Source organism: Cryptomeria japonica, chromosome 2 (genome assembly GCF_030272615.1).
Source record: "Cryptomeria japonica chromosome 2, Sugi_1.0, whole genome shotgun sequence".
NCBI classification, from domain to species: domain Eukaryota; kingdom Viridiplantae; phylum Streptophyta; class Pinopsida; order Cupressales; family Cupressaceae; genus Cryptomeria; species Cryptomeria japonica.
In genome coordinates this window covers 551,547,701-551,570,451 of record NC_081406.1, presented here as the reverse complement: position 1 = coordinate 551,570,451, position 22,751 = coordinate 551,547,701, and the positions used below count along the sequence as shown (strand labels likewise).

The 22,751-nt window shown below is 36.3% G+C and overlaps 1 protein-coding gene across 1 annotated transcript; it reads left to right on the top strand.

Annotated features, from left to right (window-relative positions):
• The first annotated feature begins 21,975 nt into the window (after positions 1 to 21,975).
• LOC131865757 (glycine-rich cell wall structural protein-like) lies at positions 21,976 to 22,401 on the top strand. The gene has a single exon (XM_059215371.1). The coding sequence runs from the start codon at positions 21,976 to 21,978 to the stop codon at positions 22,399 to 22,401; it is 426 nt and encodes a 141-aa protein (XP_059071354.1).
• Positions 22,402 to 22,751: the final 350 nt, after the last annotated feature.

Genomic DNA, 22,751 nt, shown 5'->3' with positions numbered 1-22,751 from the left:
TAACACAAAAACATTTGAAGCAACATATCATTGGGGAAGCACATTATGAACAAGAAAATACACAAAAGAGAATCCATGGCACAAGTGAAGCTAGTCAATCAAATCATTTGCCTCCTAGTCTTGCTTAAAATCATTTAGGGATGGTGGACAAGATGCAAGAGGAGCCACAACAAGAATAGTAGATGGAGATAATACAAGTTCCAAACAAGGACCATTCTCTAATGACAAATCACTTTGTTTGTCACTAGGAGCTAGGATTAATGCTTTAAAAAAATGTGAAGATAACCTATGATTAATCTCAACAAGCTCATACATATCACCAAAATCATTAATATGAACAACATTATTATCATCATCTAAATTAATCATCATAGGATCTTTAACATGAGAAGACGTTGAACCTTCATTTTTCTTCAGCATTTTTAACTTAGGCGATTTGAGTTGAACTTCATTTCTAGGGTTAGGCGAAGGCTAGACAAATGGGACCAACTCAACATTTAGTGTCTTCATAGAGGAAAGGGTTTGGTAAGAAAGTTTGTGATCCTTAGCATGACATCTTGTTAGTGTTCTCTTACACAATGATTCCTTTGAGTTTTAGTCAAGACTTGTGAAGGTTGAGGATCAATCAACATAAACTTATTTTCTTCACTTATAGCAGGAGGAACAAAAGAAACCCCAATAGGTTGAGAGATGCACGGTCCCAAGAGATTTCCTTTATAGGACGTAGGAGGTGGGACTATGGAATATATAGGAGGAATAGAAGGAGTAGGGAGAATATCAGGTCCAAGATGAAGAAGAGTAATACCCATGGGTGTAGGGTCTCTAGGCTTACTCAAGGCCAATATTCTCTCATTTTTCCCTTTTTGATAAGATAAGAAAAGGATGTCATTTCGAGGGTTTAAGGGCTCGGGTTGTTTAGGTCAAAATTAATCAAAAGTGAAATTTTCACGCTTTGTTGTGGATTGGTAAAGGTTGTGATTAATCATTAGAATAGTTCCATTATGAGGGAATTCAAAAAAATTATGAATTGTAGAAGGGCTAGCTTTCATAGAAGAGAGCCAAGGATATCCCAACTTCACATGAAAATGATCCAATATAGGAATAATATCAAAGGTGAAATCTAAGCACTCCATAATAGCCTCAATAGGAAGAGTAATAGAACCAATAGTAGGGAAAGAAAAACCATCATACACCTTAACCATAACATCATATTTATCATATGTTAATGCAATTAGGAGAAAGTGCTACATAAGAAGAGATGAAGAAGATTTCAGAAAGTTTTATGCAAGATCAGATGAAGTAATCTTTTATGGATACTCTACAAAGAACAAGGCTTATTGATGTTACAAAAAGAGGCTAAAGAAGATCATGGAAAGTATGAATGTTGAGCTGAGTGAAGAATGGAATCAGGTTGCACCTGAACCTAAGGTTGAGATAGAAAATAATCTTATTGTTGTGGAAGATAAGGAAGTTATGGAAGACAAAGAAGAGACAAATGTAGAAGAGGAGGAACCTAGACAACCACCTAGGACACTTGCAAAATATGTGCAGAAGAATCATTCAAAAGATCTTATTATTGGAAATAAAGAAAAGGAGTTCAAATAAGAAGAAGACTTGCTCAGACTAGTGAACAAGAAAATTTCTATTTTTTGTCTCAAGTGGAGCCAAAATCATTTGTAGAACCTAGCAAGGATGAAGGTTGGATTAAAGTAATTGAAGAGGAGTTGAATCAGTTAGAAAAGAAATAGACAGAAGAATTGGTACCTAGACTGATGGATAAGAACATGATAGAAACTAAGTGGGTGTTCTGGAATAAGATAAATAAGGATGGAAAAGTCGCAAGGAAAAAAGCAATACTGGTTTGTAAAGGTTATTCACAAGTTGAAGGCATAAAATTTGATGAGAGTTTTACTCTAGTAGCTAGGATGGAAGCTATGAGAATGTTTCTTGCATTTGTTGCATATAAGAAATTTAAGGTAAATTGATGGATGTCAAATCAACATTCTTGAATGGATAGCTTGAAGAAGAGGTGTATATTGAACAACCAAATGGGTTCAAGTTGTCAAATGATCCAGATACGGCTAGAAGACTCAAGAAGATACTTTATGGACTCAAGCAAGCTCCTAGAGCCTGATCTGCAAGGTTCGATAAGTATTTGTTGTAGAAAAAATACAAGAAGGGTACAAGAAATAGTAATATTTATTTCAAAGTTGAAGGTGATAAATTGTTAATAGTTGTTGTGTATGTTGATGATATCATTTTTGGAGGTAATGATAGTATTCGTAAGAGACTTGCTAAAGAAATGCAGAAAGAATTTGAGATGTCAATGATTGGTGAGTTATCATTTTTCCTTGGTCTTCAACTGACACAGTCGAAACATGGTATTTTCATTTATCAGACCAAGTATATTAAGGATATGTTAAAGAAGTTTGGTATGGAGGATTGTAGACCAACTCATACTCCTATGCTTACTGGTTGCAAGTTCAGTAAGGATGATGGATTTCTGAAAGTTGATTAGAAATTGTATAGTTCTATGATTGGAGGATTGTTGTATTTGACTGCTTCAAGAATATATGTTATTCATGTTGTCTATTTGGTTGCTAGATATCAGGCTAATCCAAATAAATCTCGTGATCAAGTAGTGAAAAAGATATTCAGATATTTAAGGGGGACTCATAATTTTGGTCTGTGGTATAAAAAGGATGGTGATTTCACTATGAAAGCATACACACATGTTGATTGGGTTGGATGGTCAAATGACAAAAGAAATACAAGTGGTGGTGAATTTTTCCTGGGAGACAAATTGGTCTCTTGGTTGAGAAAAAACAAGATTTGAAATCTTTATCTACTGCATCTAGACATAATATATTGCAAGAACATATTGTTGCACTCAGGTCATGTGGATGAAGCAACATCTTAGAGATATCAAGGTGATGTATGATGAAGAAATTCCTATCATGTTTGGCAATACAAGTGCAATTAACATTTCAAATAATTTGGTAATGCATTCAAGGACTAAACACATTTTTATTTGGTATCATGTCTTAAGAGATAAAGTTGTAAACAAGGAAGTTAGATTGGAGTATGTACATACAAAGGATCAGATTACAAACATCTTTACCAAGGCACTAGAAAAGGATACCTTTGTGTATCTTAGGTAGAAGTTAGGGGTTATTTCCCATCCTTCAAACTAGACACATAGAAGTGGTGCATATTTCTCAGGGGGAATTAAATTTTATATTTTGTCTCCTATATTGATGTGGTGGCTACTCTCAGGGGGAGAAATAAGGGTTGTGGTATCCCTATCAAAGGGAGTATTGCACAATTATTAGAGTTTTGCTTGGAAGGGGGTGGAGAGTTATTATCTACACTATTTCTCCCTTTGTCCTTGATGTCAAAGGGGGAGAGATATAGTCGAAATAAGTCTACTGCTGATTGGTAGTACAAGTGTTGCCATCAATGACAAAGAGGGAGATTGTTGGAAAATTGTGTTGTGTTGTCATTGATGTCAAACTTGTTGGTGTTATCTTTGATGTTGTTTAATTATGCAGATGTTGCATTTGGTCCAAAAATGAGTGTTCAAATGTTTTTATGTGGTATGGTGGTGATGTTAAGTATGAAGTATTTCTGGAAGGTTGGTGTAGTGGAAATTTCAATACGGAAGAAACAATATTTAAATGTCTTCATGGAAGTTGCTTTGCATTCCTCCTATTCTTGTATAAATGGAATTGCATATGCATAATTTGGGGTTGGAATTGTTGTGAATGATGTACAAGTATCAAAATTGTGAATTTTTATTTGTGATGAGCTTTGATGATCATATCTTCAATGAGCCAGTGTGTTGAGATAGTGAATGAATTCAATGATGTTTACTATGATATTTTTTGCTTGATACAATGGTTCAAGGATAGTTTCATAATTAGGATATCTTTTTCATTAGAACTCATTGTTTCATGTACCTTTTAGAAGACAGTGAGTGCTTTGGCAGCCAATGTAGCTCTTGTTGGCATTGAGGTTGTCATTGATGTCAACATGTATGTGTGTATGGATTGATTTGATGAAGTTGTAAGTTGCAAATATCAACAAGTTCATGTTGCGGGTTGTAGACAAGATGATTGATTTCAACAATGAGGGTCTCAGTGCATAGGCATGCAGATATGATTGTGCTCAAGGCAATACTGGTGAAGATGAAGCATGTTATGTGCCTCAGAGGAAGATGAAGATGCAGCTATGAAAATGTTTTTGAGTAAAGATCATCCTGACAGAGAATATGCAGATGGATCAGCTTGAGTTTTGTAGCAATGCCATATGATGATCTTAAGGAAAAAGATCAAAGTTTTCTAGAGCAGGTAACTCACAAAGGGAAGAAATGAATAACACATTGTGTTAGTCACACAAGGGGATAAAGAAGGAAAGCATGAAGTATGTTATTGGGACATGAAAATGAACAAGGAAGACACAGGCAATTGAGTTGAAAATCCATTAAACGAGCTAGGTTGACTCAGAAAAATTTAGTTGCAGTTGCACATAGCACACAACTTAGTTGCATGTAGTTGCAGGCTACAAAAAAAATGAAATGAAATGGATTCTAGAAATGTTGACTTCATGTGTTGCAAAGGTGATAATGTTTGGAATTTATGTGCTTCAGTGTTGGAATCATATTCTACATTGGCCTCATAATATGTTGGATCCATCAGGTTGATCCGTGTAAGTTGCAGATTGAGAAATACTCAAAATTCATATGGTTGGTAGTTTTCGACAAGACACCTTTTCTGTCTCAACAACATCCCTCCTTTTCGGCATAACTTCTTCTATCATTGTAACTGGTTTTTTGTTTCATCGGATTTTGTGTTATAGCCATAGTTTCACTTTATCGATGTGATAAGTTTTATGTTTGACCGACATGGTTTGTTTTCGGTGTGAGATGGTTGTTGGACAAGAATCTTTTTTATTCTTAGTGGCTTGTTATAACTTTGGCAAAATGCCTTTTTCGGAGTGACCAAGATATGTCTAAGTGATAATGTGTTTTTCGGTGTGACTGAAGACATGTGTTGGTGATAGTATTGGATTTGGTGTGAGAGGGTATATCGGCAAGACCCCTTTTATCTCCTATCATCTCCTTATACTTACACCTACAACTTCCCCTCTTCAGTGTGAATGAGGACTCATCTTGGCGACATGTATTTTATTTCGATAGGACATGGTCTTTCACCAAGACCCATTTGATCTCCTATCAACCTTTTTGAGCTATACCAATATTATTGGTTTCACTATGATGGGTTCACTGTTTGACCGATATAATGTTTTTGGGGGTGACCTATGTTTTGGTGAAACCCTTTTCACCTCTTATCAGCCTATTATAACTATAGCAAAATGCTTTTTGTTGGGACTCTATGAGGTCTGGCCAACAATATGTGTTTCGGTTTAACTTCTTGAGTGTCTTATTGATAAAGGGTTGGATTTTGATATATCAAGGCCTATCGGTAAGACCTTTATTTACCTTCACCAGCCAGTTAGAATCATGGCAATAAACGTTTTGTCATTGTGACATCATAGTTGTCACAACGACATAGGCTCACCAGTTAGAGAAACTGCAAAAGGGTTCATGGTCGTTGTGAGCGTAAAATCTCATGCTGATAAGGTAACCTTTTCAGTGTAACATGGTTTTTCGATATGACACAAATTGGCTCTTCCAGACCTTTGGAAGAAGTTCATTTTGCTATGATGGAAGTCGAGTCTAGGCAAAATTCTTCCAACAATAGAGATTGACCAAATGACATGATTTTCACCTCACCAAAGCATACCGACATACAAGTGGTCCATGTGGATGATGAACTTAGGTTGACCCGATGACATGGACGACCAAATTGGAGACATGGAGTATTCAAAATGGATGAAAGCCAAATCAGAATTGCAAAAGACGTTGCTTGCAAAGGTGGAACTTGTAAATGAAGTAGTTTTACATCAAATCAGAGTAGGACGAAAAAGAAGGATGTTGCATTATATGGACGACCATATTGGTGATATTTTTGAGGCTCGATAATTCATAACAGATCGAATATTATTAAATTTAGTAATCTAATCACAGAGATATAATCTGATTGCAAAATAATATCTAGAGGAGGCATTTAATATGGATGACTGTCTGTTTGAAAGATATGTACAGAATTTCCAAGAGTCAGAAGACAAGATTTCTTAGAAGCTTGAGATGAAATATATTTGAATTGTTTTGGAGGTAAAATCTGCTATGGACAGAGAATTTAGATCCGATAAATATGTAGCTATGATTGGCTAGAATGATTTTTGGAGGGAAACCATTTTGGAAATGTAGCTTCTAGAAGGAAACTCCAATTGGAAATAGCCTGTTACGTTTTGGAAGGAAATCCCTTGAAGAAAGTGATGACCACCAAGAAAAAGGATTAGTGTGTGTGTATTGAAGTAGCAGATTAATGAGTCGTGTCAACTGCAAAGTGAGCAAGTGTAGAAGATTTGCAAAAATAGAGGAGGTACACAGGTGCATATAACACAATGCCAGGGCAAACATAACATTGTAGAAAAGGATTGCATGTAGAATGATCATAGCGTAAAGAGGAGATAAGTGGGAGCTAAAAGGAAAAAGCAGAGAGAGTAGAATGTAGCCGTGAAGAGTAGAGACCAGCAACCAGAAAGTGCAAAGTTGAGGCAGATAACACAGTGTGTTATATACATTGTGAGAGGCTAAGAAGAACAAAGTGATCAATGTAAAATACAGAGTGCAAAGATAAGAGAACATGAGAAGAGATAAACAAAAGAAGACAACAAATATTGAAGCCTAAGATCAGAGTCCAAAAAGGACTCAAGTCAATCACAAGTGCAGAAAATATTGTGTTACAAAACTTCTTTTGTAACAAGGTGCCTAAACTATATTTCAATATTGGTTTATTGTATTCATCTAAGTTAGTTCTCAGATCAGGGGTTGGTGCTCCTTTGGGTTGGTGCCCATAAAAACTAGGGGTTGGTGCTCCTTCAGGTAGGTGCCCATAAACTACAGGGGTTGGTAAGCCTTTGGGTTCATTCCCATAAAAGTTTTAATCATATTTTCATTGTGAGGCTGGATTGGAGTAGTAGACTCCAATAACATTTCTCACTGAGGTTTTTCCCCACCGTGGGTTTTCCTCGTATGTATGGTGTTACATTTTTCTCGTGTGTGTGTGTGTGTGTGTGTGTGTGTGTGTGTGTGTGTGTGTGCGTGTGTGCGTACAAATGTGTTGAACATCTCTGCCCATAAGTTTCTTAATATTTGTTGTTAGAGCTTTGATTATTTAGAATGATTGCATGACATGTGATTAATATTTTAATCATTCAGATAGCTCAAGTTTTTTATTACCACTGATTCACCCCCCCTCTCAGTGGTCCATTTGTGTTCATCGACTCTTTGTATCTTGCTCTAAGATTGTGCATCTTAGTATCGTCAATTCTTTGTATCTTGCCCTCAGGTTGTGTGTCTTGGTCTTACAAATCCAATCATGTGTAGTGAGATCTTTGGCCTTGAGCCAAAAACATTGTAATTAATTATTCATATTGTTAGCATGATTCTCACCATGTTTTTTCCCTTCTTGGGTTTTCCACATAAATCTAGTGTTCATGTGTGTGTTATTCTTTGCGCTTTCATGCTTCATATTTACCAATGATAAGTTAATTGTGGTTTGAAGTTTAAAGGATAATAAGTAAAGTGTTTTAAGGTATGGACTAATTCAACCTCAACTAGGTTTCACAATCTCAAATAGAGATATCCTGTATATAAAACAAGGGTAGATGAGGCCTAATCCATGGATGAAAGGGACATTGCCAAAGAATCGGGAGGAGAGGATAACCTACTATCGAACTTCACTTCTTTAAGGTGTAAATTTCTTAGAGACTCAGATGTAAGGAAATGAGATCCTAAGCCTATGAATGCAAACCAAGATATAAAATTACCCTACATGGTATTAGAGCATGAATAGGTCCAGTTGTAGTCCTCATAAAAGAGATAAATTCTAGGGATTCTATTCCTTTGTTTAAATAATGGAATTTTTATTGTGAATTGTGTGTGTATAAGATCTAGAGTTGATAGAAAAATGATTGAATTTGAGCAATATACACAACATACATAAAGAATAATTGACAAAATAAGCCAAAAATAGAATAGAGATATAGTGAGGAGTGTGGATCTAAAATCTAGAGAAAAAAGTGTTGGACATAGGGTTTGGGAACCTTAGTATTTAGGAAAGTATCCAAAATTAAAGCATTTGTGCAAGAATGCAATTAGGAGGCTCTAAAATGGTGTCTCCTTGAAATCCAACTCAGAATAGGAGGGCAAGGGTTTCTAGTGTATTAGTCCATGGTTTTCACATATTAGAAATCTCTCACAACATATAAATTTATTCTCTACACTCTTGTAAATATTTCACTATCATATTTAAACCTACACACACAAAAAATGGGGAAGAATGGTTGTGTTGTATAGGGGTTTTCCTAAGTCAAACCTTGTGTTGGTGTTTCCACTCAACAACTATGATGAGTGAAAAGAGTGCATGCCCCTACAAGGATAGAGGCAAAATCAATGATGAAATACTGAAATGACAAGATTACCTTTGATATATGAAACTCTCTCATGGAGTTACAAATAAATATGGTGATGAAATGCTCTTTATGGAAGTCCTACAAGTTTTAATGCAATAACATGACAACAATAAAGGACAAACATGAATCCATACTTGAATGTAGAATGCTTGTAATCTTTTGCTCAATATGTTGATAACAAAATTGTATTTGAATTAGAATGTTGTTTCTAAATCTTCCTTTGTTAGACATTATCAATGATAATGTATGTTCTTTATATAGGGATCACAAGGTATTTTTTAATTTAAAGGCCAACAAGTAATGATCAAAAGCAAAGATAAAGTTCTGATCACAAACAATGGACGTCGACACTCACAAATATTCAAATTTGAGCCCCTTTTGAAGGGACTAGTGTGTTGGGTGCCTTGATCCACTTAAAAGGGAGCCAAAAGAGGTAACAATGTGTTGGGGTCCAAAACATAGGACCCAATCTTGATTTTTGTGTTTGATGATTATTAAGTTGTAGTCCTAGCAACAACATTATAGGGTATCATAGAGTTCAACTGGGCTGAAAATGATCTAGGGGAAATCACACTAAAGTAGGTGCCAAATAGTGAAATTTTAATGGTATACAATTTATGACACTATAGAGGCTTAGCCATATTTGACATAATCCAATTCCAAGAGGCATGTCTTTCAATTCAACTCATGTCTTTATACTTTACTAGAACACAAGAGTTAAGGTCATCCTCTAGGGTGATGAAATTCCTATAAAAAATCTCTAAACAAGAAAACAATATCAATTATTTTTTATCATTAAGATCTCTCTAAGGCGGAGGAAGAGAGCATACATAAGTTAATCTTGGGGATTAAAAGACACATTTATTTTTGTTCAAGTTTGATTTCAATTATGAGAAGAAGAAAAAAACAAATAGAATATATTATAAAAAAAATATTAAGGAAATAGATTCCTTATGAAATTATGTTATATTTAAAAAAATTAATTGAGAAATGATTTCATATAAAAAGTTATGAACATTTAAAGTTGAAAAATAAAAGTTTACTTTGACTCTGTATACCCATTTTTTTAGAGAAATGTTTGGAAAAATCATTTAAACCATAGTGTAGAGTGTCAAACTAGATTTATAACACTTTTTGAATTTTTAAAATATGATATGTTATGTAAAATTTATGCTCAATTTTGTAAAAGTTCTTGTTTAGGAGTTGTTTTGTGAAACACGTGTGTCATTGTGTGCAACATATTAGTTCTATGAAATAGAGGCAATCTTTTTTACAATTGAGGTATTTTTGTGTGCAATTGAGGCACCAAATACACTATTCTATGCAATAAAAGTGTTACTTTGGGATATAAGGGCATTGAATTAAGAAATAAAAATACAAACTACAATATTCTTGACATAAATGTTGTTTTAGAACATATAAATATTGTTTGATCAAACTACCTACAAAACAAATTGATAAACTTAAGGAAAACACTTAGAGCTTACAAACACAAGTTACAAGAGAATTATAAAAAGCCACATGGAACCTATAAACACCAGATTAGTAGAAAACTCCTCAAGAAACACTAAAGTTTACAAAATCCTAGAAACCTTAAGAAAACCCCAATTTATATAAAAACAAGGTTAAACCACCTACATAAATAGATTGTTAGAGAGACAAAAACATGCACAACCAGACACAAGAAATTATCAAAACCCTAAAAACCCTAGATGATAAAAATAATATCATAGAAGAAAGGTGCCCCTATATGCAATAAGAGCACTAATCTTTGAAACAAGGGTATTGATATATGAAATAGGTGCACTAATATATGAAACAAAGGCAAAAATATATCAAATAAGGGCATTGATCTATAAAATAGGGGCAATGAAATATGAAACATGGGTGCTAGTAAATGAAGCAAGGGCATTCACATATGAAACAAGAGAACTAATATATAAAACATTTGTGTTGATATATTGAAAAAGGCACTAATATGAAATAAGGGTACTTAAAGTAGGAACAAAGGAACTGCGATATTGAAAAAGGGTGCCTTAATATAGATTGAAATCATAGATCTAGAATAAATAAGTGTGTAATTACAATTGAAAGTGTCAAGATGGAACTTGTGATGAAAATTTAACAAAAAAATTTCACAAATAGAGGTTAAAATAGGGATGAGGTTCCCATCAAGTGTTCCAAAATGAAGCCAAGAAAAGATTCAAGGTAAAAAAACATAGAAGATAAATATAACATACATGCAATACCTTCACCTAAAATCCTTCTATCTCTTTAGATTGAACTGAATTAGAGTGCATCCTACTCCACTTGATTTTATTGTTTGATGTATAAATGTGATTCCTTTTAAACCAATAACATGATGATAGGATTCATATGATGAGAGGTCAAATATTTAGAATAAGGATATGATAATGGAATATTAGATAGAAACTTCACCAACGTAAGACTATGAAAGAAGTAGATATCCAAATAGGATGAGAAGACTCTAATTAACAAAATTTCTAAGAGGGAAGTCAAACACCTAGATGCATTGGTTATAGATGTATCAACTAGTTGCATTGGAGATTAAGTGATAATTTGATATTGTAAAAGTAGTTCTATCAATACATATGAGGCATCCTCTAATTTAGTAAACCTTTTATGTTCTTTTGGTTTAATATTAATACTATTGACATGAGACCCATTGGTGGCAGTGACATCATTTAGTTTATCATACATGTGTTGGAATCCACTTCAACCCCCATATCTATTTTTGTTAAACTTATGGGGATGAAGATAAATATTAGAGGCGTCATGTTGTAGGAGGTTTTATCGAAGAATTTAACCTCGTAATTATGTGCATTAGCACATTGATATTAAAACAAATTGTAAGTATTCAAAAAAACTAGTTTTCTCGTGGTAGGAAGGAGACTATTCAAACATAACTTTTGAATCTACTCTTTTGCAATTGATAAATCATATTATCTAGAATGGTTTGGCATAAATACATAAGAAATCATATTCGGAGGATTTTCTCCTTGGTTAAACTATAACTATTTAGTAATCATGACTACAAGCTCATTATTAGTATAAAATGGTCAATGAAAGAATCACTATGTCCTCAAAAGTATGAATAGAAGCATGAGGGAAGGGTAATAAATTTATCATCACATATATCTAATCATATTATGTTAAAAAATAGTATGCTAGTTATGGGGTTTTCTATTATTGTCATCAATTTCAAAACAAGACACTATAGATATTTTGGGTAATAGATATGCAAGTATGTTAGATAGGATAAAGTATTATGTAGTATCTCATTGGATAAATTATTTTTAGAAACTTTTGAAAATATTTGATACATGCTTCCATATCCTTCAAATTACATGTGATTGTTTCCGATTGGTAGGACATACTAGAGTGGGACAAAATAAATAATGAGAATAGTTGTCAAAGGGGGTGGAAAAAAATTAGAATATCAGTGGTCAAGGGGGGGTGCATACAAGGATTGAGACATATGATTAGCATTCCTAGATAAAGATATATAAATAGACGGTGTGGGTTGTTAGAAATACTTGTCTAAGTTGTCATTGATGCCAAACCTGGTAATCCAGATTGAGCCAGATGTGTTGCAAAATAGTGGAACATAGGTATGTATGTTGCAAATTGAAAATCTTAGTTGTTGTTGATATGTTGTAGATATGTTTATTGCTCCATAAATATGTATTGTTAGTATGAGGATACATTTATCTTGATGAGAGAGATTTGGTGTTGGTTGTGGCAATCAGTTTTTGTGCTCCAGTCATTCATGTAATTGGCTTATCTCAAAAGTGTAGTTCTTCGCATTTGTGTCCTGATGCAGATATGGTAGTATAGTTTGATTATGCTTATTTTTCATCATATGAGATTTCTATATTCATAGTCTTGATACTCTGGAACTTGTGCTCTAGATGTTGTGCTTCAGTAATGTATTTGCTTATGCAATTTTTGTGCTCTAGTTTCATCTAGATTCTTGATTTTTGATTATGAGCTATTGATGATTAGTTGTTCATGTCTTTAACCTTGTAATGTTGAGTTGGATCATGATCGTTGTGCTCCAATAGTGTGTTACTATGGAATCTCGAGGACATGCTCTTTTTGGGTTAGGTCGACCTTGAAATATTTTGTTAACTTTTTATTTTGGTGTTTATAGCGTGTGATTTGATTGTTAAAATATCTTTTGGGAAAATGTTATTAAGGCCGACTTGATGAGTATTCTTATTGTTATGCCCATGTGTGTGTGTGTGTGATCACATTATTCTTGAGGTAAGGAATGTGAGGAGATGTATGATATAATATGAGATAAATGAATTGTGATGAAGTAAGTGAAGAGTAAGGTGGTAAGCGATAAAGCGAAGAAATTGATGTTGAATGACTAAAAGAGAAGGATAGATCTAGCGCGATAGTGTTTTGGAGCAGGCAGATTGTGGAGTGTTTTGCAAAGTTTTCTTAACTGGATCTACTACAAACAATTGGTGTGTTATCTGAGCTTAATTGGAACTAATCCCATGCATATGTAGATGCAATTTTCTTAGTTCATTTCTTTATTATTTTGCAGTGAGCCTCTTTTTGTAATCCCATATAACTAGTTATATTATCTTGAGAGTTAATCCTCTCTGTGGTTTTTCCCATTTGGGTTTTCCACGTATAAAAAATTGGTGTCTCTCTTATGGATGTGTATGTTATGTTGTTTGCTTCCATTGCTTATTTTATTTCATGCTAAGGATATGTAAGGTAAAATAGGTTTGAGATTATTAAAGAGTATTTTATATTTGGGAATATCAATTCACATCCCCTCCCCCCCCCCCCCTCTCCGAGTATTCTGGTATGTTCAACATGGGTATGGGTGTGACAGGAAAGGTTTGAAAAATATGAGGAATGTGAGAGGAATGAGTATAGAAAATAGACATGGGAGTATGGAGGACTATTGGGGATGAGTGTGTTGGGATCATATATATAAAATATAGGAAGGTGATTGACTTTAATATAACATAATGGTTAGGTAAACATTGTCTATCATACGAGAAGAATGTGTATATCCTGTTGGCATTATTGGCATTAAGTTGTCATTGATGTCAACTGGTTTGGCATGGTCACTAGTGAGTAAGAAGTGGTGACCGGTATAGGAGAAGTAAGACATGGTGATGTCAATCCATATATATGTAAGCAGATTGAAGGTATGTTACCGGTACACATGAAATGCATCATCTACCAGTAAAGTAGGACCATGGACAAGACAAAGCAAGCAAGTAAGAGAAGAACTGAAGGATGTAAACTGGTATACTCAAAGAAGATTAATGATGCCGGTAAATGGACTGAGTAGTAGGACCAACATGTTTGATGGAAGGCCAAATTGATCCACCAACAGAGAAGAGGTATGCAGGTATGAAGGCCCATAGGTGAAGTTAGGTTATAATGGTAAGGTGAGTTGAACCGGTAGTCAATCTCTGTCAATGAAGAATGTCAAACCAACATAGAAAACCAAGCAGAGGTGGACATCAAAAAAGATGACAGTTGGAAGCCAGGTGGTGATCATGCATAGGGCGGTGAAGTGTGCATCGATGTAACAGTCAGCAAGCAGGCCGACTTTTATGAAGAACCTGCAAGTCATGGGAGGATGGCAGAAGATTGCAGCTCGAGGAAGACAAGCTGGAAAGCGATTGAACTCATCATGTAAGAAGATCCAATCTTCATACCCATTTACTGAAGGAAACAGTCAAGCCATTAATGGAGTGTGACAGAGAAACGCAGAAAAGCATGGTACAGACCTCTAGATATAGAAAACGCACATTGGAATGCGAGGTGTTGGCGCTACTGATTGATGACATGCAGATCATCTCTCTGGAAAAGTAGATCAGATCAAATCCAATAAAGATCAAGTTGGTGAAGGCAAAACCTAAAACGACATTGTTTGAATGTTGTTTTGGCAGGAACCCTAGAAGATAAATATGTGAGATCGAGACTGAAATTAGTTGATGCTTGATGCGAAAAGTGAGAGAGAAGAGATCCTGATCAAGGAGAAAGATCATCTTCCTTAGAGTTTATTATGAGAAAGTTGCAGAGTGAGTTAGCAAGCGAACCGGTGAGAGGGTCTAACAAGTAGAGACAGAGTAATCGGTAAACAATTGTAGGTCTAATAGTTAAGCTAATTGGTGAGGTGTGATTGGTCAAGAAGGCATCCGAGAGTGGCATAGTGTGGTGCGAGGCTAAGGGAGAAATAAGAGAGGCTAGGAGTAACCGGTGAGTGATCAGAGAGAGTAATCTAATAACCGGTAGTGTGAGAACCAGTGAAAAAGAGGACGTTGTTAACCAACAAAAATCCATTGATCGAGTGTTGTAGAACTCATTTTCAACTAGGTGCTATAACTATATCTAAATTGCATTTCATTATACAACACCAAGTTGGAGCTTGGTGCAGGGGTTGGTGCTCCTTGGGTTGGTACCCTAAATCATTGTAATCCATTGTTTCATTGTGAGGTTGGATTGGAGCAGTAGACTCCAGCAACATTTCTCACCAAGGTTTTTCCTATATTGGGTTTTCCTCATACATCTAGTGTTGTGGATTGCATTTGTGTGTTTGCCTCTTTTTATATCCACATTTGTCTTACCAATTTGATTGTTTAGTGTTAAGGGTGATAACCGGTATTCCAAGGTTGTTTAAAAAGAAAAGAATTTAGGAACCACTGATTTGCCCCTCTCTCATTGGTACATTGTGTTCAATATATCCAATATTTATCCTAAACTTAGTTATATCTATTTTGTTTTTTTAATGATAAATATATTAGTAAAAGAATAAAGTACAAATGAAATAGACATGCCATCACATATGGAAGAAATTTGATTGTATAAGAATTCTAATTTCCTAATCATCTCATTTTTATTTCAAAATTTAACACTATCAATGAAGGTCTAATGGTCATTACATCCTTATTCCTTATCATAATGTTGTTGGCATTATTGGCATTAAGTTGTCATTTATGTCAACTGGTTTGGCAAGCTCACCGGTAAGGAGTGGTGACCGATATAAGAAGAGCAAGATATATGATGTCAATCCACACGTGAGTAAGCAAACAGAAGGAAGGATACCGGTACACATGAATTGTGTCATCTGTCGGTAAAGCAAGCTTACCGGTAAGACATAAACTGGGATGAAGGTTGGTTGTTCATTTGTGATGAAGAGGCAAAATGTTAAAAGAATCATAACAACACCTGGTGAGTTGGTTGTTCATTTGTGATGAAGAGGCAAAATGTTAAAAGAATCATAACAACACCTGGTGAGAAGAACAAAAAGGATGGCATGAAGCCATACCGAAAGGCAAGATGAATTGTCAGGAGGATGTGGTGCCAGTAAAGAGTATATTTTTTGGTTATACCGATAAGGTGAACTGTGTCGGTAGTCAACCTTGGTAAACAAAGAATGTCAAGCCAACATAGAAATCCAAGCAAAGGTGGATGTCGACAAACATGGCAGCTAAATGTTAGGTGGTGATATTGCATAGGTCAATGAAGTGTGCATCGATGTAACAAATCAGAAAGAAGGTTGAATTTTATGAAGAACTTGCAAGTCACAGAGGATGCCATAGGATTGTGGCTTGAGGAAGGCATTCTAGCAAGCGACTGAATTGATCCTGCAAGAAGATTTGATCTTTGTACCTATTTTCTGAAGGAAATAGTCGAGCCATTAATGGTGTATGAAAAAGAAAAGAAGAAAAGCATGGTGCAGACATCTATATTTAGAAAACGCACATTGGAATGTGAAGCTATGCTAGTGCTGATCGATGTCATGAAGATCATATCCCTAGAAAAGCAGGTCAAATCAAATCTGATTTGGATCAAGTTGGAGAAGGCAAAACCTAACACGACATTGTTTGAATGTGGTTTTTGGCAGGAAACCTAGATTATAAATATGCGAGCTCAAGACAGAAATCTTTGATGCTTGATGTGAAGAAGGAGAGTGAAGAGAGCTTGAGCACAAAGAAGGATCATCTTCCTTAGAATTTATTCTAAGAAAGTTGCAGAGTGAGTTAGCAAGCAAACCGGTGAGAGGGTTTAACTGGCAGAGACAAAGTACTGGTAAACTATTGCAGGTCTGACAGTTGAGCTAACAAGTGAGGTGTGATTGGTCAAGAAGGAATCCAAATGTAACTAAGTGTGGTGTGAGGCTAAGAGAGAAGAAGAGAAGGTTGTTAACTAGCAAAAATCTATTTGATCAAGTGTTGCAGAACTTATTTGCAACTAGAAGCTATAACTATATCAAAATTGTATTTCAATATACATCACCAAGTTGGAGCTTGGTGCAAGGGTTGGTGCCCTAAATCAGCAGGGGTTGGTGCCCTGAATCTTTGTAATTAATTGTTTCACTTGTGAGGATAGATTGGAGTAGTAGTCTCCAGTAGCATTTCTCACTAAGATTTTTCCCATATTGGGTTTTCCTCGTATAGGTGGTGTTGTGGGTTGCATTTGTATGTTTGTCTCTTTTGGTATCCACATTTGTCTTACCAGTTGGACTGGTTAGTGCTTAGGATAATAATTGGTATTCTAAGTTTGTTTTTAAAAGGAAAAGAATTGAGGAACCACTGATTCACCCCCCTCTCAGTGGTACATTGTGTTCAACAATTGGTATCAGAGCCTAGGTTCCTAGTTGTTTAAAGCTTGGGTAGATTTTGGCCTTAGAACACAATGGAAAGAAATGAGTTTGCCTCCTCAAAAGCTCCCATGTTTGATGGATCTAACTATGCCTTCTGGAGCAGAAGAATGGAGACCTATATTTCCTCCCTTGGTTTTGATGTGTGGATGTCTGTCAAGAATGGGTATACTGTCCCTAGTGCTCCTCCCACTGATCTGGATGCCAAGAAGGATTATGAGAACAATGCAAAGGCTAAACATGATATCTTGAGTGGGTTGTCTGATAATGAGTTTGTCAAGGTCACGCACTATGCATCCACCAAGGAGACTTGGGATAAAATGTAGAGGTTATTTGAAGGAGATGCAAAAGTCAAAGAGGCCAAGCTGCAAGCATTAAAGGTCCAACTTCAAGGCATCAAGATGAAGGATGAAGAAAAGATTGCAGACTACCTTCACAGATTTGATGAAACTGTGAATACCATCTAAGAACTTGGAGAAGAAATTGTAGATGAGATTCTTGTCAAGAAGGTACTTACGTCTCTCACACCTAAGTATGATATTAAGGTTTCTGCCATAGAAGAAGCCAAGGATCTAAAGATCTTTACAATGGATGAGTTATTTGGCTCACTAGTAGCCTATGAAATGAGAACAACCCATGATACATCCTCAAGGAAAGAGGTGGCGTTCAACTCCATCAAGAAGGGAAAAGAAGTGGTTGTTTATAAAGGATCAAGTGAAGACTCTGATGCAGAGGTAGCAAACTTTGTTAGAAATCTCAAAAGTGGATCCGACAAGTATAAAGGAAAGTTACCACTCAAATGTTTCAACTATGGAAAAGTTGGACACTTTGCTACAAAATGTCCTTATAATGAAATTGGTGGAGATGATTCAAGAAGATTTAGCAGACCTGCTAGTAAAGACAAAGAAAGAAATGTCTACCAGCAAGGAAGAAGAGGCTACCTGAAGCAAAACAACCTATATACTATTGAGGATGATGCCACAAATGAAGAAAGTGCATCAAAAGATGACTACCACGAGAATGACAAAGAAGTTAATCTCTTTATGGTACTTGATAAACTGGTTGGTGAAGATGAGGAAGAAGAAGACATTGAGGCTAAAGTGGATCTAGAAGGTGAGCTTATAAGTTCTCTTGAGGAGCTGAGTAAAACAAGAAGAGAACTCAAGAAGTTCAATCTTGCTGCAGTAGATGAACAAGGTCTCTTGAAGCAATCCCTCGATTAGTCCAATCAAGGTTTATCTGACTTGAAACTGCAGTTGGAAGAAGCCAAGAGGATATGTGAAGTTACATCCTCTGATCTGATGAAGAAGGAAAAGGAGCATCAAGATCTTGAAGCAAAAATAGTGAAGCTCAGAAAGGAGCTTGAAGATAGTAAGGAAGAAATAAAAGTGAGAAGCAAATATGAAGGCAACATCGAAGCCTTAGAAAAGATGTTGAGCAAACAAAAGCAATCTAAAGATATAGGTGGCTTAGGATTTGAAGAAGTTCAAAGTTCAAACAACAAAGACACATCTAGTAAGGAGATACAGTTCACTTCTTCTAATGAAGGTAAAGAGAAGAAGACGTTCATAGTAAACAAGGATACTGGTAAGAAGACATATGCAGATGTTGTTAGAAACTGCCACACAAACCGGTATACACAATCAATGAACAAGAGGCCACACTCATTGTACCGACATACAGATCCAAGGAGAAATGCAAGAGTTGACCATGAAGGATTCACTAGAGTCAGCAGCATGAAAGGCAGACCCTCGGTGAGGCAGTCGTTTGTAGGACCAAGGGCACCTAATTGGTATGTTCCAAACTTTCATGGTTATTGTTATCGGTGTAACAAATTTGGGCATAGAATAGCTGACTGTAGATTAACCAATAAACCCTCTATAGGTTATGAAAGTAGAAATTCTTTTAATGCACTCTGGGATATGAATGTTGTATGTTATCAGTGAAATGGATATGGTCATAGGAGTTTTGAATGTAGGAAGAATAAACCAGTGCCCTACAATAATTTCAAAGATTCATTTTTAAATAAAAATGTGAAATGCTATAACTGTCAAGAGTTTGGACATATAGAAAAGTTTTGTAAAAATAGTAAGATCAAGCAGAAGAAGATAGATCCTAATCAAGAACCAGTAGTTGAACCAGAGCACAAAATAGCAACTGACAAGAAGAAGGAAACCAAACCGGTATGGGTTGAGAAAGAAAAGGACAAAGAAGAATCAAGTCTGATAGTGTAGACTGCCTTACATGTTGAAAGGAAAAATCTATGGGTTGTAGACAGTGGTTGTTCCAACCACATGATCGGTGATAAAAAGAAATTTATCAAGCTTGAAGACTAGATTAGTGGTTCAGTAAGATTCAGAGACAACTCATCCATTAAAATAAAGGGAAAAGGTACTCTAAATATTGATCAAAAATTGAAGGCACGTGATGTATATTATGTGGAAGGCCTAAAGCACAATCTGCTGAGTGTGAGTCAGAAGTGTGACAAAGGTTATAAATCCACCTTTGACTCTACCGACTGCCAGATAAAGAAAGAGAGTACCAGTCAGGTTGTGGCAGAAGGAAAGAGAACAGATGGCAATGTTTACAATCTGAAGGAATGTTATGAGTCCCAATGCATGATGGGATAGGTTGATGAAAGCTAGTTGTGGCACCGAAGATTAGGCCTCATATACTTTGATAACTTAGTTGTAGTAAGTAAAAAGGGGTGTGTAAGAAATATTCCACCCATCATCAAACCGGTAAGCACATTTTGTGATGAATGTGTGAAAGGGAAGAAAACTTAGGTGAGCTTCAGGACAAAAGAGCACAACACCTCAAGACCACTTGAAATTGTACATATAGATATGTGTGGTCCAACTAGGACAAGAGCTCTTGTCGGTGAAAGATGTTTTATGCTCTTTATTGATGATTATTCAAGAATGACATGGGTCACTTTCTTTCAAGATAAATCACAAGCATTTGACAGATTCAAGATCTTTAAGAAGATGGTGGAGAAGAAAAGTGGGTGCAAGCTAAAATGTCTAAGATCAAACCGTGGTGGAGAGTTCACACCAAATGAGTTTGAATATTATTGTGAGAGTTGAGAAATACAACACCACGGGAGCCTAAAGATCTCTGCAAGCTGAATAACCTGTTACAAGGAGAAGCAAGGAAGAAAATAACAAAAAAAACAATAAACAGAAAATATGCTCAAAAGATGAGAGCTCAATATTTACAAAATGTGTAATGTGATAATGAAATTATACAAAGGAAAATAATTCAACCTCTAATAGGTCAAGAAACCCTAAAAAGGAAAACCTAGGCTTGCACATAATAATTAATAAAAGAATTAATTATTATGCACCTAAAGTTAGCTTAAGTGTAAAAGAGATAAAGGGAACTTAAATAATTAAACAAATATTGTTTAATTAATAAAGTAAAGACCTAAATACTCTAACATCCCCCCTTAAGCTAGACTTCAAGAGAAGCTAAAACCTAGAACAACTACTAAAAGCAAGAAAGATGGGTCCCGACAACAAGGCCTGATCAGGTACCCAAATACAACCAAATCTCTATGAACCGGAGAAATAGAGAAAACCACGTGGGAAAACAATTCTACTCCAAATAGAGATGGAAAAAGCAAGAAGAAGGACTGAAAAAGCATCCAAACAAGAATGTTCCAAAAGGATAGGAATAAGAGAAGATTAGAAGAATCACTGAAGCATGAAGAGCCTCCAAATACTGTCAAAGAATAACTGATGATCTGAAGAACCTCCACTGAAATAAAACATGACCAGGTAGAGAAGACTGTAATCTGTATGAGTGCCCTCAAATGACACTACTCGAATCAGAAGGCAAACAAAAGCAAACAAATGAACTTGAAGATACAGATGGCATGAGAAACCAAAGCCTGAAGAGCTGATCAATCGAACCATGGAAGCATTAGAACCAATAGGACAAACCTCCCCATAATGCTGAAGAGGGAGAGGGACAGGTACACTGAAAAGAATGGCCAACAAGAACTGCACGACGAAGAACCAGGAACATCGAAGGCGCAGAGACAGTACATAGTGTCGTGGAAGCAAGACTCACTTGACACACAACATGAGGTGAATATCATGGAAGGAACACTCACTGGACAAAGGTAGATGGCAAACAACGCAAACATCAACCCCCTCATGGCACTTTATAAGTAGTGCATGTACAAAATGGCACAAGATGTGCAAGATCCCAAGTAAACAATGCATGATGGCACTTTATCTCAGTGTGTTTGCATAAATGAAATGCTACAATGATAATAAGATTGGAAACAGAAAGAAGAACCAAAACCGAGACATCCTACTCAGAGAAGAGATCCCAGGACCTGAAACAACCAAGAGATTTACCAGAGTGTTGAAAAGAAAAAAACTGAATAAAATATTCCTGGAGAAGAATCTGGAAAGAAAACTCATATGGCTGGAAATTACACAACACACGCCTTCCAAAACATTTTTTTTTTACGGAGTTCGAATGCTCATTTTATGGCTCCCGGAGTTCAAAAAAGAGACCCAACTTTTATTGGAAAAAAACATAGTCAAACAACAAAATTGGAAAAAAAAATCCAACACCAAAAGGTTCGGCTCGGAACCAACTTTCTAACGCCTATTAATTTTCAAAAAAATGACTTCGTTTGCCCAAGTTATGGCAAAAAAACCAGCCCCCCCTAAAAGAGGCAAGAGGGAGGTGCAATGGGGGCAGGGTCTGGTGGAGGTGGCCTGTGGGTGGCGCTCTGGTGGCGGGTGGGTGGCCCTGTGGTAGTCGGGTGGTGGCCCTGTGGTGGTCGTGGTGGTGAGGCTATTTCCGGTGGCACGGCGAGGGGTCGGTGGGCACAGGGAAGCTGCAGGCGACGAGGGGTCGGTGGGCGCAGTGCGGGCGGGGCAGCGCAAAGGCGGGGGTCGGGAAGGCAGACGTCGGCAGGGCCAGGGGCTGACGGGAAGCCAGGGGCCGACGGGCTCGGAGGGCACCAAAGTAGGCCGAGGGGCACTAGTGGTGGTTGGGAAGGCAAGGCCGGCGGTGGTGCCCGCACGAAAAGCTACAGGCTTGCAAAGCAGTGGACCCCACGGTACCCTGGATACCATGGGGAAACCCCAAAAAAAAAAGTTGCTTTTTTTTAAAAAAAAAATTCACCTTGTAATGATTTTTTATGTTTTTTTAATTTTTTAAAATTTGTTTTTATCAAAAAATCATTCAACCTACATGCTGTAAAAAGGCATTTTTATTTTTTATTTTTGAAAAAAAATTCTCAAACTGCGTGTCAGGGTCGTATGACCTGGTACTAGAGAAAAAATACTCCCAGAGGCTCAGGAGCCAAAAATGGTCAAGTTTTATATGACTATATGGGTTTTGGGGCCTTCTGAGCACGATGGTGAGGTCTGTTTAGGCCCAAAGTGCTAAAAAAAAGGCCTATCCCTAAGTGCATAAAAAAACTTCCTAAAACCCTAGATCTGCTTCTAATGCAAAATTC

Excerpts from the sequence above, each read along its gene's own strand:
- LOC131865757 (XM_059215371.1), top strand. The coding sequence starts at position 21,976 with ATGGGGGCAGGGTCTGGTGGAGGTGGCCTGTGGGTGGCGCTCTGGTGG.